Source organism: Varroa destructor, unplaced genomic scaffold (assembly GCF_002443255.2).
Source record: "Varroa destructor unplaced genomic scaffold, Vdes_3.0 BEIS01000002.1, whole genome shotgun sequence".
Lineage (NCBI taxonomy): Eukaryota > Metazoa > Arthropoda > Arachnida > Mesostigmata > Varroidae > Varroa > Varroa destructor.
In genome coordinates, this window is record NW_019211455.1 from 38,032,057 (window position 1) to 38,051,179 (window position 19,123).

At 40.0% G+C, this 19,123-nt stretch overlaps 1 protein-coding gene and 1 long non-coding RNA gene across 8 annotated transcripts in view; one reads left to right on the forward strand and one right to left on the reverse strand.

The window, feature by feature from the left end:
- Positions 1–19,123, reverse strand: part of LOC111243847 (cell adhesion molecule Dscam1-like) — a 123,651-nt gene that overhangs the window by 20,779 nt on the left and 83,749 nt on the right. For all 4 annotated transcript variants that reach the window (XM_086978887.1, XM_022790055.2, XM_086978888.1 and 1 more), the window contains 3 exons: positions 9,208–9,372; positions 5,723–5,870; positions 21–172 (listed from right to left, as the gene is read on the reverse strand). In XM_086978887.1, the coding sequence (XP_086835013.1) occupies positions 21–172; positions 5,723–5,870; positions 9,208–9,372 (465 nt within the window). The remainder of the gene's footprint in view (positions 1–20; positions 173–5,722; positions 5,871–9,207; positions 9,373–19,123) is intronic.
- LOC147757767 (uncharacterized) lies at positions 165–8,085 on the forward strand. 4 transcript variants are annotated; one of them, XR_015320126.1, is made up of 5 exons: positions 165–1,038; positions 2,010–2,161; positions 4,317–4,446; positions 4,986–5,104; positions 6,886–8,085. It is a non-coding gene; the product is annotated as an uncharacterized LOC147757767 (long non-coding RNA). The 4 variants fall into 4 exon arrangements; XR_015320125.1 differs by lacking the exon at positions 165–1,038 and having other exon boundaries at positions 1,898–2,161; positions 6,886–6,934; positions 7,494–8,085; XR_015320123.1 differs by lacking the exon at positions 165–1,038 and having other exon boundaries at positions 1,898–2,161.

Here is a 19,123-nt window from a genome sequence, read left to right on the forward strand (position 1 = left end):
TAATAACTTTTCAGTGATACCTTGAACAACGAGTCGCGTGTGGATGCTCTCCCGCCCATACGGATTGGTCACGGTACACTCGATGACCCCTGAATCGGAAGATCGAACCTGATCTATTTGGAGTGTCGATACCAGTTTATCCGTCGCCATCATCTGGTCATCCATTCTAATTCTGAAAGCAGGAAATGTTATTTACAGCAAGATACCTAGCTTTTAATGTATGTGTACTTCGTGGTTCAGGCCCGGAGCGCCTCCAAAGATTTGCACTTCAAACTCTTTCTCTTTATCGTTTATTCCAGGTAGTTAGTTGATAGCTGAAGCTTCCAGAAGTGGAAAAGTCGGAATACACTTACGTATCTACTATATATTGAGTTACACAAACGCTATCTAGGCTGCGTTCAGTAGATAGTAAGGAAAAGTGTTCTAGTACCACCCAACGTATCCAAGTTAGAGAAGCGTTTATCATGTTTTTTCAGTACCTGAGTAGTAAATAGCTGCCGTAGTATATAAAATTCCGAATGTTGTTTTCATATATAATAAACACAAAAGCAAATCTGCTAGATTTTATATACTAATCAAATATCATTGGATGGCTTCACGGTAGGTCAAGAGGCGCTTTCCAAAGGGGTCAAACTTAGCGATTCAAAACGAAAATAAGAGCTTAAAGGTTCCATTGGCAGAGGAAACACTTACTAGCGTAGAAGACGGTAAAAAGCTCATCAGTAACGCTGTTACCGTAAACTCCTTCTATTACTCAACTCAACCGTGCACATGGATTAGTCGCCGTTTCTCTATACGTCATAGCACGCGGTAGAAATCTCATTTTACTCTATTGCAATTACCCATAAAATTCTGATTCTGACTTAGGAACGATGTAGGTTTCAAAGCTGACAGCAACTGCCTTAATCGATGCAATTGGATTTTTTGATGAACAATTACTTTTATTCTAAGGAGAGGACGTCCCTGTTACATCCACGAATATGTTGACGACAGAAAAGTCGGACGAGGATCTACTCGTCATAAAGTACACGTACAGACGTGAGTCCTTCTAAATGTAGTTGCCGTTTCAAACGCCGTAGTAACTAGATAGAGGATCGGATTAAAACGTATTTGTGTAAAAAATAACTTTGAACGCAAATCAAAAATAGTTATTCGAAACTTTTCTAATACTTGTGTCCGCGTCAAGGAACAAGTTAAGCATTGCTAGATCTACCCGTAAACACCACCAGGTCATAGTTGGCACAACTATGAAACAGTCATCACTAGCGAATATCAGGGCTTCACGCATTCAATGTTAATGATATAATTAGCCAGTTTATATAATTCCGAATTAGGAGGTCTGCTAAGGTCGTGCAGTGTCTTATAGCCTAGCCAGCATCATTGCTGGTTAGGCTATAAGCTGACTTTCCTAAGATGGGATTCGGGCCTCTAAATCTTTTATTTAGAGGTCATTTGGGTCTCCTACGGGCTGCAACCGAATGCAAATCTCCTTCACTGTTCGCTCGTAATTATCTAAATGCACTCTACAACTGGCACCGATTCCCCCCTACAAGCAGCATGTCCCTATAAAATCAGTACTATTCTTAGAATACTAAGAAACTAGGTAGATGCGAATGCCTTTAAGATACATGCTTTTGTTACTTTTTTGCTTAAACCCCTACGGCCCTATGTCGAAAACTCCCGACAGCGTATTAACTCGACGCTGTACGAAATCCGCCTATACGGCCAGTGAAATAATTTAGAAACTCTACTTTAATGATCTAAGTTAAGCAAAACACAATTATCTATAAAATTGATTATGGTATATAGTACCCTAACAATTGTAGCAACTTGCTCAAATTCCAAAATTATACCTCAGTAAGTTAATCAATATATGCTTTTCAAAGGTTAAAAATTCGATGCGTATCTATATTGATAGTGCTCGAAATTGAAAAGAACTAATTAGTAGGAATCAGCGTATATTCATTAGCGTTTAACATACAATACTAATTACGTTAAGGGACTTACAGGCAATACGAACAAAATCTAAAAAAGACGCTCTAGGTTGGTGAGTATATTCCAACGGCTGTGGAGCATCGACATCAGCTTCTAATTACGACCGAACAGTATGAGGAAATCATAATCTAAGGCACATGCGTCTGTCAGCATCCCATGCTTAGAGGTAGATATTATTGTAAATAACTATTTCCTGAGCTTGGAAATAATCCACAACAAAAACTATGACCATGTCATAAGTTCAATCGACTACTGATATATTTTTCAGTGACCCGAAAAAACCATTCATTTTCTTCATGTGTTCAGCCACCTTCTTTAGGAACTGCAGCTTCATTTATAATAAGCATCGTGACGAAACCCTTGACTTCCTCAGTTCCATACATTGGATATGCAACTAAGCTGCATTAAGAGTTGACAAGAATACACTATATTGAACTGTATAAATTTCAACAGGTCATATCATTCTTAAACTCGTCACCAACAAAATCAGGAAGAGTAGTATATTTAGCATTTAAAAGATCACAGCATGATATATATATATATATATAGAAACTTAGCCGCAATTAACTTATCCTTCTAGCACAGGTGTGCCAGCTATGGTTATTGTGGTTCCAAATAGGCTAAAAACCCGACATTAGGCCGTTCCGACGAGACGGTCCTCGTAGTGGAGCCAAACGCCAGGTCCTTTCAAAGAGTGCGCACTCTCTAGCAAAAGCTCTTTCTGGGTTATCCTACAAGTGTTTACTGTATAATTTTATAATGACAAAGCTTGACTTCTGCTTAGAAGGCAGAACTCTAACTGAATTTCAGCCCAGCCTTTCGAATTAAATACGTCGCCTATTTCCCTATATGGAATAAAACAGAGCTCGAAAATGACGGCTTGTGATGGAACGGCCCGAAACGGATAGTCATAATAGATACATGGATTTTCCAAGACAATTTGTTATTTAACTGACGTTTGTACTTACGCATTTAAGAGACGACGACGACGACGACTCTTCGCTATTTATGTGCACGATACATTCCAAGTTGTCAATCGTTCATTTAAGAAAAAATCTAAACAAACAAAGAAAGAACATTTGTTTCCCAAGCACGTAGTTCAGTGTAGTGTACGTTTTATATATGTGAAACCGCAGTCACAAACACAAAAAACAAAGACAAACTTCCGTACCTTTCCACATAAATACTGCTGCTAGTCAATTGGCGACGTTCACGTAGATACTGGTGATAGCCTTTTGATAGCGCTTTGCAAATGTTATTGTTTCTATTTCTGGATACCGAAAAAATCGTGATTTTGAAAATGTTACATACTATTAGCAAACTATTGCAAACGCGAAGAGAGTATCCCATCTGCGCCCTGGCAGGCGTCTTGCCTTGCATGTATCTTAAGCATAGCGAACCGCCCGCCATAATAAATAGAAACGACAAAAAGGCCTGCCTTCTGTTTGAACGAATGGGAAAAGAAAAACGACGAGCGAATGCAGAACCGGTGATCTGCCTGCTGTTTCTATCTGTAGACCTGTTATTTACGACGTTTTATGATCTTTTTTCTCTCCCTGTAATAGTACGCAGGTCGTTACTGAAAGCAAATGATTTCAGAAGGACGCGAGCTACGCGGGGCTGTGATAAACAAAGGCTACAGAAACCTCTTGTGATCGATTATAAAGCTTTTTGTATACTCTTTATTATCTTGCTGCAGACAGTGACGCCATATAACGCGTGGTAGAGCTTAATTGGCAGAGCCCGACCAAATCATTTTTCATGATAAATACATTATGAGTTTGTAATTTCGTTATTTATAACGCGTCGAAAATGACCCTTTGAACATCGGTCTAACGATAAATGTATCTATACAAGGAGACTCGAGTTTTTTTCTTATAAATTTAAGGAAGTGATATTATACTGTGTGCTTATAAAATTTATAGCTGGGTTATGAACCTGTTATTTGTATCCATTCGTCAAATGTACTTATGATGATGTCGAATCGTGCTTAGAGATTTAAGAAGGTGAAACAGGAACAGGATATTGAAATCGGGTTAACATTTAATGTGTCAAAAATATTGCCCTTTAATACAATTTTCATAAAGAAAATAGTTAAATTTTTTTTTTTTTTGCTGGAACAGGAACCGCTTGGAAATCATGCGATTTCCCTCAGTTTCAGCATTACTCAAAGCTCTGCAACGGTCGATAATCGATAAATAGGGAATATTCTATACGATGACACATTTTTAAAGGCTTATTGTTTTCTTACATTGACTCAATGACAAGCAGGATATATTCCCAAGCAATACTAAGGTGCACCTTTTCTTTATCTTTTACAGAAGGAGACCAATGTTTACATGGTTGCACGCCAGATGTATGATGATTTTGAAATACTTAAATTTAAACAAGATTAATCATCTTCTTTAAGTGCCGTATCGTCTACTGCACGACAAAAGGGTTCCGTTGCACGTAATGTTGGTTTTTGTCAGCTCAAAACAGATACTAGTGGATAATGCTTTCTATTATCAATTTGATTAACGTATCGAATAGCTGGAGGAAGTGGAAGGAGTCATGTATACGAGTTAATATACGAAATATATATATATATATATATACATACGAAAACTTAATCTGAGACCCGTACGATATGTTATTGCATCCAAATGTTCTAGTTGGTTAGATAACAGAACTAAAATACTTTCTATTGCAGTAAAACACAGTTTACTCCGATGTTTAAAAAAACACTTCGTTATTAATCTTGCATCTCGCACGAGTTCTGTTATTTACTCGTTTCTTATTTTACCATTTAAATTCAGTAGTGGTATCTTCGGAGGACACGTATCTATATTTTTAGGGTAGCCACTGTTACTCAGTAATAGTGCTGGCCAATTCCACATATAGCTCCTACATATAGTTTAATACAAATAATACTAGTTAACAAAACTTTATTAACAACGTTAATTACAAAGTTCCCAAACAGATTTTTTCAAAATGTATGTACGACGCAGTTTTCAGGAAAGGAACTACACAACGATCCTCCACTCGTCGATTCCTTCTACAAGGTCCGCTCCACCCATCATATTAAATGGGGCGTGCAGAACAGCATTTGTGCTAAAGATTAATGCAGGTATTCTTTTCCCATTGAACTGTAGCTGGGTGCCTTCCTCATGCCATGCTCTTTGAGTGCCCAGATCTTTCCCCATAGAAATTTGAATTAAGGGTTCTTATTTTTTCGGTACCTTAGACGATAGCAAAAAGCTAATTTATTATATAGGCACGCAAGGGATCAGGGTTTATTAATAAAGTGTTTTGTGCTGATGATCGATCTGAATTTTTTACATGATATCAGACAGCATCATATGGATTATTTAAATAAATTGTCACTAAAAAACACTGTTTTTACATGTAGGTTAGCAAAAAAAAAAAAAGGGCACTGTCTACTAACAAAGCCGAAAACAAACCCTGTCTTTGCGTGTATGTCGCAAAACGTTTTAGTGGTTTAATTACACAAGTAAATATTACAAAAAAGTTAGACTTACCCGATATTATTTTATATGAAAAACCTTGGATTAGAAAAAGAAAGTTAGATTATTTAGCAAATTCATAAGTAAGGAAACAAAAGCACCCTTTTTGACATGTCTATCAATGCAGTCAGTGCATAATGAGACGTAATCTACCTAGAAAAACAGAAATTATGCATAGATAGACAAATATAATTTTCAAATTCTTAAAGCCCACAACTTACCTAACATCATGCTCTGGACGTATTAGAGTTCCATTAAAGCTCCAGATAAGTTCCAGTGGCGAGTCTCCTATTGCTTCGCACTGGATCTGTGCTTGCGAGTCCTTTTTAAGTTTCACAACGGATGGTACACCCGAAACCCTAGGTTTAGCTACAAATAGCCAAGCTCTCTGTTAGACAAATAGCTACACTTATATATTATTGTAGCTAAGCTAGTAAACGTAATATTATTAAGGTAAATTTACTGCCCAAGCATTAATAGGTCAGATAGGCCTAATTTTTACGTTTTTATTCATTGTTAGCATTGTTAATCAATTACAACGAACGAAAATGTCTAACAAACATATTTGCGTCCAATGCGGATTCTCTCTTCTGTCACGAATATATGTTTTTTGCTTCATTGAGTATGTAGGTCACGATCGATGCATATTCGGTAATGAAAAAACAACAGTTTTTCCAAAGAAAAATGGCCTTCATAGAGGGGGTAGCACACCTTAATTCAAGGTGCGTTTTACATAGATGTACTTTAAATTACCTTAAGTGGAATAAATGCAAATGTATTAATATATCAACAATAGCCTACGAAATAGCTTCGACCCAGCGAAAATTTGCCGAGATGGACGCGCTCTTGATGCTGAAAAGTTTTAAGCTGTCCTACATGGGAAGCAAGCCACTCGGGCATTTGTAACCAGGGGAGCTTTTGAGGTGCGACAGATCCCTCTAGATAAAAAAAAAACTGCTATCAATTGGGCTCGCGGCGGGGCATCTGTATACGTTTGCGTAGCAGCGGGCTGGAGATCATCATTGCGTAATGGCTGTATTGCCATTAGCCGTCTTGGGTAACAGGAAATATTCAATAACTATTCATATAAAATGGCGCAATCATTTTACAAAGATTAACTTTTTGCTTTGTGGTTTGGGTTTCAATTTTGGACAGATGGAGAAGATTCTGTCATGATTGTAATAGCAGTTGTTTTCAAAATATCGTTAACTACTAAATTTATCAGTGTTAGTCATGTAAACATTTAAAACTCATAAATAATTAATTTCGAAATTATAGAAAGCTTCAAAATGAATTATACACGCATAGGGAAACTTCATTTGATATAGCTAGCTTTTGAAACTTCAGCGTGATCGTATTACATATACTTTTTTTTTTTTTACAGAATCTACATCTCTAAGCGCGTTTTTCGAACATAAATGGATGCTCCTAATGTAATTATATAGAATAAATAGAAGAGTTTAGCCCTTTCTTCCAAAGGACATGCAAGGGACCGCCTATGATTTTGATACAATGGATAAAAATTAGTGAAATGTAAAAAGTAAGATAAGTAATAAGGGTCTTTCAAGTTAATTTTCATTTGTCTTGAGTGGGTATTACTTATCGACTTATAACAGGGTTTTGTTTTTTCTCAAATCGATTTCGTTAATGGTTCATATCGAGTGATGAACAGCTAAAGTTTTTGGACTTCTACCGGCTGTCCAGAGAATAGAGGTCTATTAAGCTCTGACACGGCCGACAGCCCTGGTCAGCATTTGTAGTAGTAGTAGTATATATTTATATATAGTACAAGTAGAAGTAGTACATATATGGTACGCTCGTTTATCCAATTCTACAACTACGGGCAGACGAAGATAGCGACTTTACAGCAGCAGTAGCGAAGGAGGATGGAATTGAACCGAATGAAGTAGTTCGGGCCGGGTAGAGGGCGTTGGAAGGGGAATCTGCCTACCACCAATGCCAACACCCGTCTTTTCCTTGTTCTCATTCAAGGTCCCTTTACTTCAGCTTCCCTTGCTTTGCCTTGCCTTGCCTTGCCTTTCAACCGCCCGCTGTGGCCCATGACAAGTAGGGCCGCTGTGAAGGTTTCGGCTGAGGAAGTCGCTTGCCGCACCGCACCGGCCGTACGATGAGTCCAACCATCCGTGTGCGCGGGAGGATGGCCCCGGTGGAAGGGTGGGGTGTGGGAAAAGCTGACTGCGTTTTGGGAAGAGGAAACGTAAGGAAATAGCAGCAACCGCACAGATCATCCGACGGGCAGAAAATCGACTCGCAGTCGCAGTCGCAGTCGCTCGAGTGAACGACGGCAGCGCTAACGTCAATGAGGACGGCGATGACAACAACAACGAACAGAAGACTTCAAAGAGCACGGTAAAACGACCCTCACACGGTTCGACCGAAGAGGATACGAAGATACGCAGGAAGAGGACAATAATGCCGAAATCAACGACAACTACAGTCACTGTCACCAACGGAACAACAACAGCTAAGGCTCGTTGACAGTGTGACATTCAAATCACTCAAAAGTCTCGTCGTCGTTCATCTTAAGCGTTCTGTCAATAAATTATGATACGAGTCTTTTTATCCTGGCCAAAGAGCTATACGTTTTAATTTATTGGCATCATTAAATCAGGTAGTAATGTTCACGATTGATTCGATCGGGTATTCTGATCAGCCTGTTCCGTAGATGCTGCTGGCTATCCCAGAATACGGGACAAATCTTACTAACATCTTTTATAAAAACGGATACCTAACCGATGCTGAGAATAAACTACATGCAAATAGCTCTGTTGCTGAACTGAGACCAGATTATGTGGCTTAGAATAAATTTCTAATGTATGTCGCAGAGGAAAACTTCAAAAGCTAACGACGAGACACAATGCATCTTTGAGGAGCAAACGCTCACGCACGATCTATGAGTTTTTAATTCTTCTATTCAACAACATCTATACCATATTTGATCCTAACGGTTTACAAGAAATACATCTTTCAATCTAACGACATAGAAATGTTTTTGTGTTGCAATTGTTTGTCTATCTTACGTGGCGTAACAATTCGAACTTTTCAAGCTAGACCACAAAAATTATTTCCTGAAATTTTTCGTAAAGTAGTTGGAGCAACATTATCGTATTGTGGTTCGAAGCGCCTAATACAAACACCCAGTATGAACAATCATATCCTGCAGCCATAGCTATCACTTCATTCGGCCGAAGGCGCCTTGTTTATCTAATCACGTGCTGATATTTCCATCAGAACGGGATTAGGGAACATATAGATATTTTGAATTAAAAAGACCAAACTAGATAAAGTGGGCCACGCATGGAGAAAATAATTGAGGCTCTGTGGATTTGCTAAAAGGACTGAAGCTTCTCAGCGATAATGGGCATATGGCACGACAGGGCGCATTTAGAAACGAATATGAGTAGGAAAGATGATCATACTTACACTGGTTAGTATTAAGAATCTAGACTCTGACGAAAAAAATCTGAGCCCCAGTTGGAAATCAAGCCTAACGCGCTAATTCTCCTCCCGAGAATAAGAGTTCAGTAAGCATCGTATCGGTGATCATTTTTCTTACTATTCCCTGCCAGATTAGGCGAACTGATCAATTAGAGATTTCTATTCATCCAGAAGGCGCGAAATAAAGATCCAGAAGAAAAATTTTATTGAGGCTGAAGAACAAGGTGTGTTTACGATTCGAGCATACCTTTGACAGCCAGAGCAAGCGCTGTGGTAGCGGAGGTACCAACCCCATTGCTAGCTTCGCACACGTATTGTCCCTGATCGGCCCGTTCCACAGATAGTATAGTCAGAGAACCATTTTCAAGAACGTGGATCCGTGGTGAAGATACGATTGGATGAAAGTCATCGCCTGTGAGATAAAAGCAATAGGAACCAATAAGTACCGGGTAATTATATCTTGGCACTATGTAGTCGCATTATACATTTTTAAAACGATACTGCGATAAATAGTCATCAATTCCCCACCAGACACGATTACATTTGATTAGGTTCCTTTTACTCGTCATAGAGTGCGCTAAAGGTACATGTGACTCCCGGAATATAGCCAAATCATAATCACCAATCTAGCGCACAGACATCAGGCCCCATTTTTAAATATTTACGCTATTAGTATGCCCACTAGTATGGCCACAAGTTTCTAGATAAAGTATGTAGTTACATTCATATCATTCTATGTTCTGGGCAAGGTCTTATTTTTATACTAGATAGTTCAACGTATAGTTGGGAGACGTTACGTTTTCTGTTTCCATTTTTTCCACTGTTTTTTTTTTTTTTACCAGTTTCATTATGTTAGTGAAATATTTGGGGATTGCCATCCAGTTTATTTCATCTTAGACCATATACCTATCTAACATTGGGTCGGGTCGGGTCGGCCCTAGATGTGCGTTCCCCAGTTTTGTCTCAACTTGCACCGTTTTCACTTCTAAGAGCGTGCCGCCCTCTCGTGTATGTGTCACATCGTTGCATATACTAGCGTTTCATACTGCACGCAAGTCGCTTGTGGCTTTTCTGTTCTGTAAAGGTATTTTTGGAGGCATCCGCCATCTGCAAAGATCTGTGTGAAACCGCAGGCTACCCCTGAGGGTCTTATCAGCTCCTTAGTTTAAACAGTAATCATATTACGCTTGTCCATTTCTTTTTAAAAGTTTGTCACCAGCCTTCTTCTAGGTGAGCATACGATCCTAATACATTTGATCCCAAATTGTACCGGGATGTCGTACCATGGTCCAGAAATACCACGAAACGTATCGAACGGTACATCAAGCCTACTTTTAGTCTGATTTTTGAATCATTAGATACAATAATCTATAATAAATTATTATGAATAAATCTAGTAATAGATTATTATAAATGATTGAGCAATTATCAATATTTACGCGTGGGGTCATTTTAGCAACGGAGACTTCAAGGGCTTAACAAGACGCCGATTTAGCCTCCATAAACTAAAGAAATCAGTCGAAGCTTCCAAGCTCTACGAGTTTTAAACGTGAAAATTTATCCCTTTCCACACGTTGTTTAAGATTTTCGAGCAAATTTTTTAATACACTTCGTCCAGTTACCATAGAAATAAATTATTTTTATATCAATAATTACATAGACAAATCAGCGAGCACTTTCATCGCTTACAATTGCTCTGATTTCTTATCATAAATATGCTCATACGTACATCTGGTTCAGGATCATAGTAAAGTCATTTTTGAGAAGCAGACAATTTGGGATTAATAGCTTTGATTCCAACAGGTTTGTCGTCCGGGATTAGGTATCATTCAGGTCGAATTTACCCCGAAAAACTTCCGGCTCAAGGATAGACGGCATACTGAAGTGATGCCATACAAATGATATTATCGGGGTGCTGCAAGGTCAATTTTATGGAAACAAGTAATAGTATTCCGAATTGTTTTTGAGATATCTTTCTGTGAAATGCATAATTACGGTAGAAGTATAATGATCTGTCACGTGTCAAGTTTTCACAATGTTACCTGCTGAAAGTTTCATTTGTATACTTCAATAATTGCATGGAGATCTTTCAATTGATTCCATAATAACCAGCGTGTAGCATTGAAAACCCTCAAGTCTAGGCTAAATGTTAATTCTGTGATTAGGGTCTATATCCGCTAGTACCATCGCTTGTCCTTTTAAATGCTTCCGTTACCCGTTCTATTTTTAGCAATTTAGCAAACGGCCTAACTAACTTGAATATTTTTTGCTTGCAGACAATCAGCACTACGCGTACTTAGGCGAAAATCATGCCAGGCATGAAAACTTGTTGGTGGTAACGGTAAATTGCCCCAGAGTCTTTACGGTGCCTTCGCTAAAATCAATAGTCCAGCTACTAAGGAACGTCTGTGAAGGGCTTGCACACTACAAACCGTTGAACTTTCGCGACGGCACATTGAAATTCATGAGGACGTCGTCTGACCAAGTAGCTTCGAAGCAAGTCGAGACTTTACTTATGTGATACGCGAGGCCACTGAAGTAGGTCCCGCATGGGAAAGGGGAAAATAAGATGAAGATGGAGCCACTTCTTCGTGCTTTCCTACTTCGTCTTTTTCGTCTATTTCCTCCTTTTTGCTACGCGACTTCTTACTGTATTCTGTCGGCACTGAACTGTTACAACGAACGACTCTGTTGGATCTCGCTTACTTTTGTCGACGATTGATTTCCTGTTTTTTACTATGTTTTCAATGCCTTCACCTCTGAAACTGTCTCGGCTAACAAAAACCTCGGAGCAAACGTCAAGAGCGACCTCACTGGTGGCTCCCTCTTACCTATTAGCGTATTGAAGCCAGTAGCAATTTGGCTACTGGCTGGCTGGATGCCTACTTCAGTATATGGAAGCACTAGCGGCAGGAGTACAGAACGCAAGCAGAAGTCAGCCGCAAAGGACGAAGGCAGCGCTTCCACTATTCACGTTACCGCGTCCTCCGCGCCAATATCTTTCTGCTGCCGACACAATTCACTACTGCCAGATTCAAACATATACTGCTATATATATATATATATATCTGTATCTTTGTTTTCTATCGACGACGGTAAGAAGACGGGTTGCTTTTGTTCCGCCACCAACAGCTTCTTTTTATGCCTCCCTGGCGAGTTAATAGTGCACGACAAATGCACTGAAAGCTTGTCAGCATGCCGATACTAAGCGGAAGGATCAACCACACGCCTACTGCGAATAAAGAGACAAATCGAATGGAAATTGGCATTTGTATACTGATGCACACACCGGCGCATGAATATTCGGGCTCCAGCCTGATAACAAGAACGCGGAAGGAAATCCTCAAAACCCTGCATCTGATAAGAAAAGACACCGTCTTTCATAAACGTTTTGTGTGTAATTGAATGAAACTTACCTTTTTCTACATTGAGTAATCGTTAGCTTAAATTCTATCGTGAAAACTGTGATCGTTGTCTTTGTTTTTAGCTAAAAATATTGTAGGGCTGGATGTAAAAGTACGAGCGAACACTACCAACATAAATACGCCAAAACAGTTATCGCCATACGAGAGGGTCAATAACAAACGCTCTGAAATCTATTAGGAAAATGACCGTCAACTTATCATGCTTGTTCTATCTTGTATAATCGTACGTTATATGATTGTTTGGAAATGTCTATTAAAACGAAGGATTCGTTTGAATACGTTAATGTATTTACTAGTGTAGATCGTTATTTAGAACTATTTGTCTACACTTCTCTATGCACCCGCCCACAGCCGTTCCCTGCGGTAGATGATAAAGACACTCCTACCCAGACCCATCGAAATGGGCTTTCGTTATATAGGTAGTTGAGCGTTGCCAAATGAAATATATTTACACGCCATTTTAAAGCTTAGTTTTAACGAGATTGCTTGAGACAACGACTCTAGATGATGCACGAACACACTCACATATACGGTTATATAACATACGATCGCCGAAGGGAGAAGTTTACATCAAAAGCTGTGTGTTTCGTCAAATTTTAAACGACCAAAACTGATGCTGGAGTCCGATCTGTGGATGACTGTCAGGTGTATTGTTGGACCCCAGCATTAGGCTTGGTCGTAGGAGTTTTGATCAATGTTGTTGCAAGTTTACTGAGCGATTAGTACCTAACGCAGAAAAATCAACTTTATATATTCGGCAGTCTAATTCTATGAGCATTCTATAACAAAAGGCATACGCACTTCGCTTTTAAATTAGCTTTTTCTTTTTTCACAGATTGCTGTGTGCTTCCACTCGATACTATCGTAATTTCAAGCGCTCGAAAAAGCTGGAGGAGCCATTCAAGCTACAGTGATACGGTTCGATAAAATAGTTGGGAAGAATCAATAGTTGTCTGTTCTTCAATCTTTCTCCGTCTGTCCTACTTTTCCATCCCATTTTTCTCATCATCTGTCGCTTTTTTCTTTCATATAACGCTTTCGTTTTCACTAGCACTCCTGCCAGTTTCTTCTTTCTTGCTGCTTATTCTGAAGAAGAAGGGCCTGTCTATGTGCCTGCGTGCCAAACTGGTCTGCTGGTTGGCTGACTGAGTAGCTTGTTGGCAAGACAGTTCCTCCGAGGTGCGGGTTAGGTCGGTGATCACTGGACATTTTGCTTCCTATTGTATCTATAACAGCCTGTGTGTGGATGGGTGCGTATTTTGGTGTGCTTCGTCCTTATGTATTGATGTGCGCGCGCATTAGGATGTGTGTAGATACTGGGTGCAAAGGGTACGTCTGACTGTCTTGAAAAAGTAAATTCGTACTTCTTTTTTCTGTTTCCTTTATTCTCTTCCTTTCTTATCCTGTGTCGTCATGCCTCTACTACTTCGCCTTGGCCTCACTCCTGTGCTGAGATAAGCGGAAATAATATGGAACTACAATAAGGAAGGAGGGGGGAGGAGGCACGAACGACGAGGAAAAGCTTGCAACGGATCCGCCTGTAGTCCGCTTTGCTTCTTCTCCTTCCTCTTTTCGCCTTTCCCCTTTTGTGTAATAGCTCAAAGCAACTGCAGCAGCAGCAGCAGCAGTTCAAAGTGGTTCGAAAGATCCAGGCTAAAGTAGAATGACTTGCGAGGCATCAGGCTGAAGGCCCACCTACCAATAGCGACCCAACCAGTTCCATCCACTATCAGTGTGGTCACGGCCAGACATCAGCAGTGGCGTCACTGTTCGTTACCCTAGCGCCAGTAGCACTACTTCTACTATGACCACAGCTAATATTACTATCTATGAGGCTGCCGCCATCACCGTTACATAGTTAGACAGTCAACCAGCAGTAATAGAAGAAACATCGATGTCTCTCGCAGTTGATGCTGTTTCCCTACTGTGCGAGCTGCAGCTGCATTACGTCGAGCCAAAGGGCGCCGAGCCTACAGCAGCAGTGGACAGCGAAACAGGCCGACTGACGGAGGAACGGTCAAGCGGAGGACGAATGGCTCCTTTCGCTAGTTCGTCGCTCGTTCGTCCTCCGATCGCTGCCTTGCCTGCCGCTGCTACCCGATAGTGTCTATCGTCCAGACGCGGTTACTGCTGCAAGAGCGTCTCATTCTACCGCAGCGTGCATCCAGCCGTGACTTTTCCAAAACAAACTCATCCGCTCTTGCTGCGGTTAGCCGTCCCTCATCCCGATCTTGTTCCGTTTTTATACCAGTTATTCTTCGTCGTCTTTTAGTTCGCCGCCGTCGTCGTTGGTTTCATCGTTGCCTTCGCCGCCGTTTGACGTCGTCATTGTGGTCCACATATACTTAACTTCTGTCACTTTCCTATTCGGACGTTAATATGTTACATGTAGAGTGAGGCTCTGCCATTAGTCCCTAACACTTATAGAGGCTATTGTTTTCTCTAGAGTATTGCTAGTCGTATCGTTGTTTAGTGTTGCAATCCCTATTTACTGTTACAGATGTCTTCATATGCCGGCTAATCCTTTATTATATAGGGATCATTCCTATAGCTGCTGGCGCTCTTATTTACGTAGAATTTGGAGCACGCTAGGAAAGTATCTCCAGAATTTTGCCAAATTTCTATTTATTGCCAATTAGGTTTACTTAAAATGATAGAGCAAACCAACATTTACTTCTTTTGGAAGGACGTCCTTTATAACTGTTTGCCAAAGCCGGACACAACAATATCACCGATGTAGCATCCATAAAAATAGCAGGTCGTTTCCATCGTTATACGCATTCGAATAGGCTAAGCTTGTCTAAAAGCTCTAGTCTAAAAGTCTAAGCTTGTACTTCAAAGAGCCATTAACACTACCAAATTTTTTCCTTCGTTTGGAGAAAGCAACAAGGTGGCCATTGTCCTGTCTTATGGCTTCCGCAAACCAAACACTTTTTCATATGGCTTTAGATCATATATGGTATGCTGACTGACTGCCCCAATCAAATGTTTTAGCATGCCATGCAACGGCGAATCAATGGCCTCTTTCTGTTTTTACTTAACCTAAAATTTCGCTCGACTTTCTTTCGAAAACACTTTGTCATATGTCTAAATAGATTTCAGATAGTCTACCATTATCCGCTATAGCAAAAATAATTCACATGGCCAATGCCCCCTGGTTCATTCTGGTGAGGCAAAATGAAAAAAGTTTACCGATGGGAAGCGATTGATTAGATGCCTCAGAGCACTAAATACATACACTTCCAACAGACGACATTCACTCGTACTTATTTTGAAACTTAAACGCTATTTAATAAATGGTTTAATGTAACGTTTAAAATAATTCACTTGAATTTGAACTGTTAATTACTGATAATTAATAGGTCGTGTAATAACTTCTGTAATGATAGTATGATAAAACTAATTAAACTAAATTGAGACATTCTGCTGACCTGAGGTATTTCGGAGCTTCCAGAGATTTCTCTAGAAACAACTACGACCGAAACAACGTAGCCGTACTATTTCTACGATACGTCTATGCTCCCACTGGCATCGTTCGTATACCCTTATTGCGATTTCTCACTGCGCAGGTACATTCTATTACCTAGATCTGTCTGACAAATCCCATCTGTCTCACGTAAATTAACCTAATAGATCATAAGCATAAGCACGTATTCACAGAAGTGATTTGGTAAAGAAGACCAGTTCCTTTCATTTCAAAAACAACCTGACTGTATTCGCTCGCTTGATGAACCAAAGCGCTTAGCTGAACCGTAAGCCTTCTTCATGTACCCCATACTCAGTCCACTGATTCAACAAAGCACAGTAACGATGGCTAACGAACACAACAGAAACAAACATTTATTTAGAAAAGAATCATTTTGAGTAACGGGCAACTTTCAGCAATAAGCAAAAGTTAATTTGTGGCTTTGCTGCCAACCTTCCCCGGCTTTGATGTTTCAGGTCCGTAAGCTCGTACGTCTTTGAATTCGTAGCGTTTTGTTCATCGTAGGGTCCAATCTGGTATCAATCAAGGGAGCGCGGAATGGCAGAAGTGAAACCGGTGGAAGTAGTACTACTACCCTCCGGCACAATCCTCTCACGCCTCGAACGAAGTCGTCTGCCTTCGCCGCCGTCTTTGAGGTCATCGCGAGTTCCCTCAGGCAGCAAGTTTCAATATCCGCTCCGAACACTCTATACCCCGTTCAACTTTGCTTTTTCGCATACTCTATTACAATAGACTCTCGTAGCAGCGGTGGCAGCAGACGACGCTGGCGTGCTCATGCTGGCAGCCTCATTCCCCGAGGGAGTGGGTAACAGAAAATGGGACGGACGCGTACCCGGGTCACCGATAGCGTAACAATCAGGTGAGGAAATGACAATAGTCGAGTCAAATGAGAAAAGGAAAACGAAGCAGCAGGAGAAGGAGAAGTAAGAGAAGGGGTCGCGGCAAGAAAAGACCCGCCGCGGATGAAAATGACGGTGGAAACGGCGATAAGCTGGGAATGGAGAAAGAGAGGGGGCAAAATAGCAGATTACCACATAAAAATGAGTGCAAGGCTGAAAGACACATATAATTGAGAGCAGGGGTAAATTAACGTCTCTGTTTCTTTCTTTATCCTGCGTACCACCCAGAAATCCAATAAAAATGAATATGTAGAAGAAGGCGAAGCCAAAAACGAAAACAAATTAATAAGCCCGAGAAGCTGATGATGATTAAAGAAGCGATATTAGCTTAACCGACGTAACACAGCCAGTTCTGACGTATTGATCAGGTATAGATTTGGCTTCAAAATAAATGATCTATAAGAAGCTATGCGGTTATCTATACATACGATATTATATTAGATAGATAGGATATTAGAACGTAAATACCATATTTTGAATAGAGTTCGACAAAAATATTTTAGACATTCAATCTATGTCGCATCTATACCACACATGATTAGCAGTAAACCATTTGCGTAAATGGCAGGCACCCCCGTACTGGATTTACTAGAATGTTACACCTTTATTCTATAATTATCACTTGTCGCTCTTTTTGTCGTGGCCAAACCAACTGCTAATGGAAGGCATTTACTCATAGATTTCGCTAAGATCAGAGCTAGTTTCTTTCAAAACAAACACTCCCGTCAAAAAACACACGTACCGTCTTGTCGGTGAGACAATTAATTAAATAAAAACTAGAATTTTATTAGTATGCGCTTGCCTCTACCTCCAACCTACTCTAGTGTAATTTTACAAAGTAAAATGTATTTACTTTTTATTATTATTATTATTATTATTAAAGTTATTATTAATTTTTAAAAAAAAAGTTACTTCAAGGAAAAGGGGACAAAAGTTAGGCATTGAATCCAAAAACACCTACCATTTTAGATGTGGATTCAGTTTTTAATTATGAACAAACAGATGGCTAGCGCCCACATGCAAACTCAGCGTGGGTTTAAATATCTCTTTTCTAATTCCGCGGAGAATTTGTGTTAGTGTGAATGCACTGCAGAATATTGTCCCTACTGAAGTTCTTATCTCGGGCGTATTTACTGGGTGTATCATGCTTATAGCATAGTGGCTAGTCTGGTAAAAAGGGTCGATCAGAAGCAGTGATTCTGGCTGGCATGTTTCTGGATTCTGCAATGACCACAACTAACTTTTTATTTTTACGGCACCAGCAGGGAAAGTGAAGGGGTTTCGGATCGGCGATACACTTGAGAGGGCTAACTCTCTCTGACTGTAGGTTAACCCCGAACTCTCTCGCAATCATTCTCCGTACGATGGGAAATCTCCAAGGAACCCTGCGGCTCGGAGGTCATCCGTCATTGACGTTTAGCTACATCTCAGCCTAGTTTTTATATAGAAGAATAGGCTATGCTTGGTGGTGGACAAAAGAAATGAAGGAAAACACCGTCGTAGTATGGCAAAAAAATACGATCAAGGCAATGACACTGAATAAGGTCCTACGTCCAACTAAACAGCTAACAAACATTCTCATAACAATAAGTGTTTTACTTCCTACCTACTGCGGTAAAGCTCATAGAATAGTCATATTTATAATCGTTCCTGCAGAATGATGCTAAGTTTTTCTAAAGAACTTCAACACTCCTTTTTAATTCCATAGACATTAGTGGGGTAGATTGACTAGGTGATTGTTTTTGTCGTGTGTAGTATTATAATAATTATCCTAGTGCTGCGGTGCCTTTTGTTTAACGATAATAAGGGAGCGGGTGTTACGAAAGCAAATATAGCTCTTGGTAAATCAGATGCGTCGTCGGCGTTTATAGCAACCGTTTTAGAACAAACGTATCGTTCTGACTTACCTGATTCTTCGGAGTTCCTGCAAGTGTATATCGGGTACTAGTTGAAACAACATTCTAAGAGAGGGGAGGTACGTCCGCTTTGCGCTTTGAAACTTCAATGAAAGCCATTTCTCCGAGCAGTTGTTAACTTCCATATTTTGTCTTTATAGATCGCTATCTAACTCACTCGTCAGATATCGAACTGGCTAAGGTCGCTTTAATAACGCTACCTTACGCATTTCCTAACTTTACCGATAAAAGGTCTACAAACAGAACAGTCGGTGTCTTTAGTATTGCTTCATGTCGCACATTGATTCGTTGATTCTTTTCAATGATTAACCTTCAAGAACTTGCCATATCTTTTTTCTTCCTGGTCGCATTGACTCTCAGAACCACGTCAACAGTGGTTAATCAAATTATTTGTGGCAGGTGAAACATCACGTTTCCCAACGTCGGACAGAGGTGT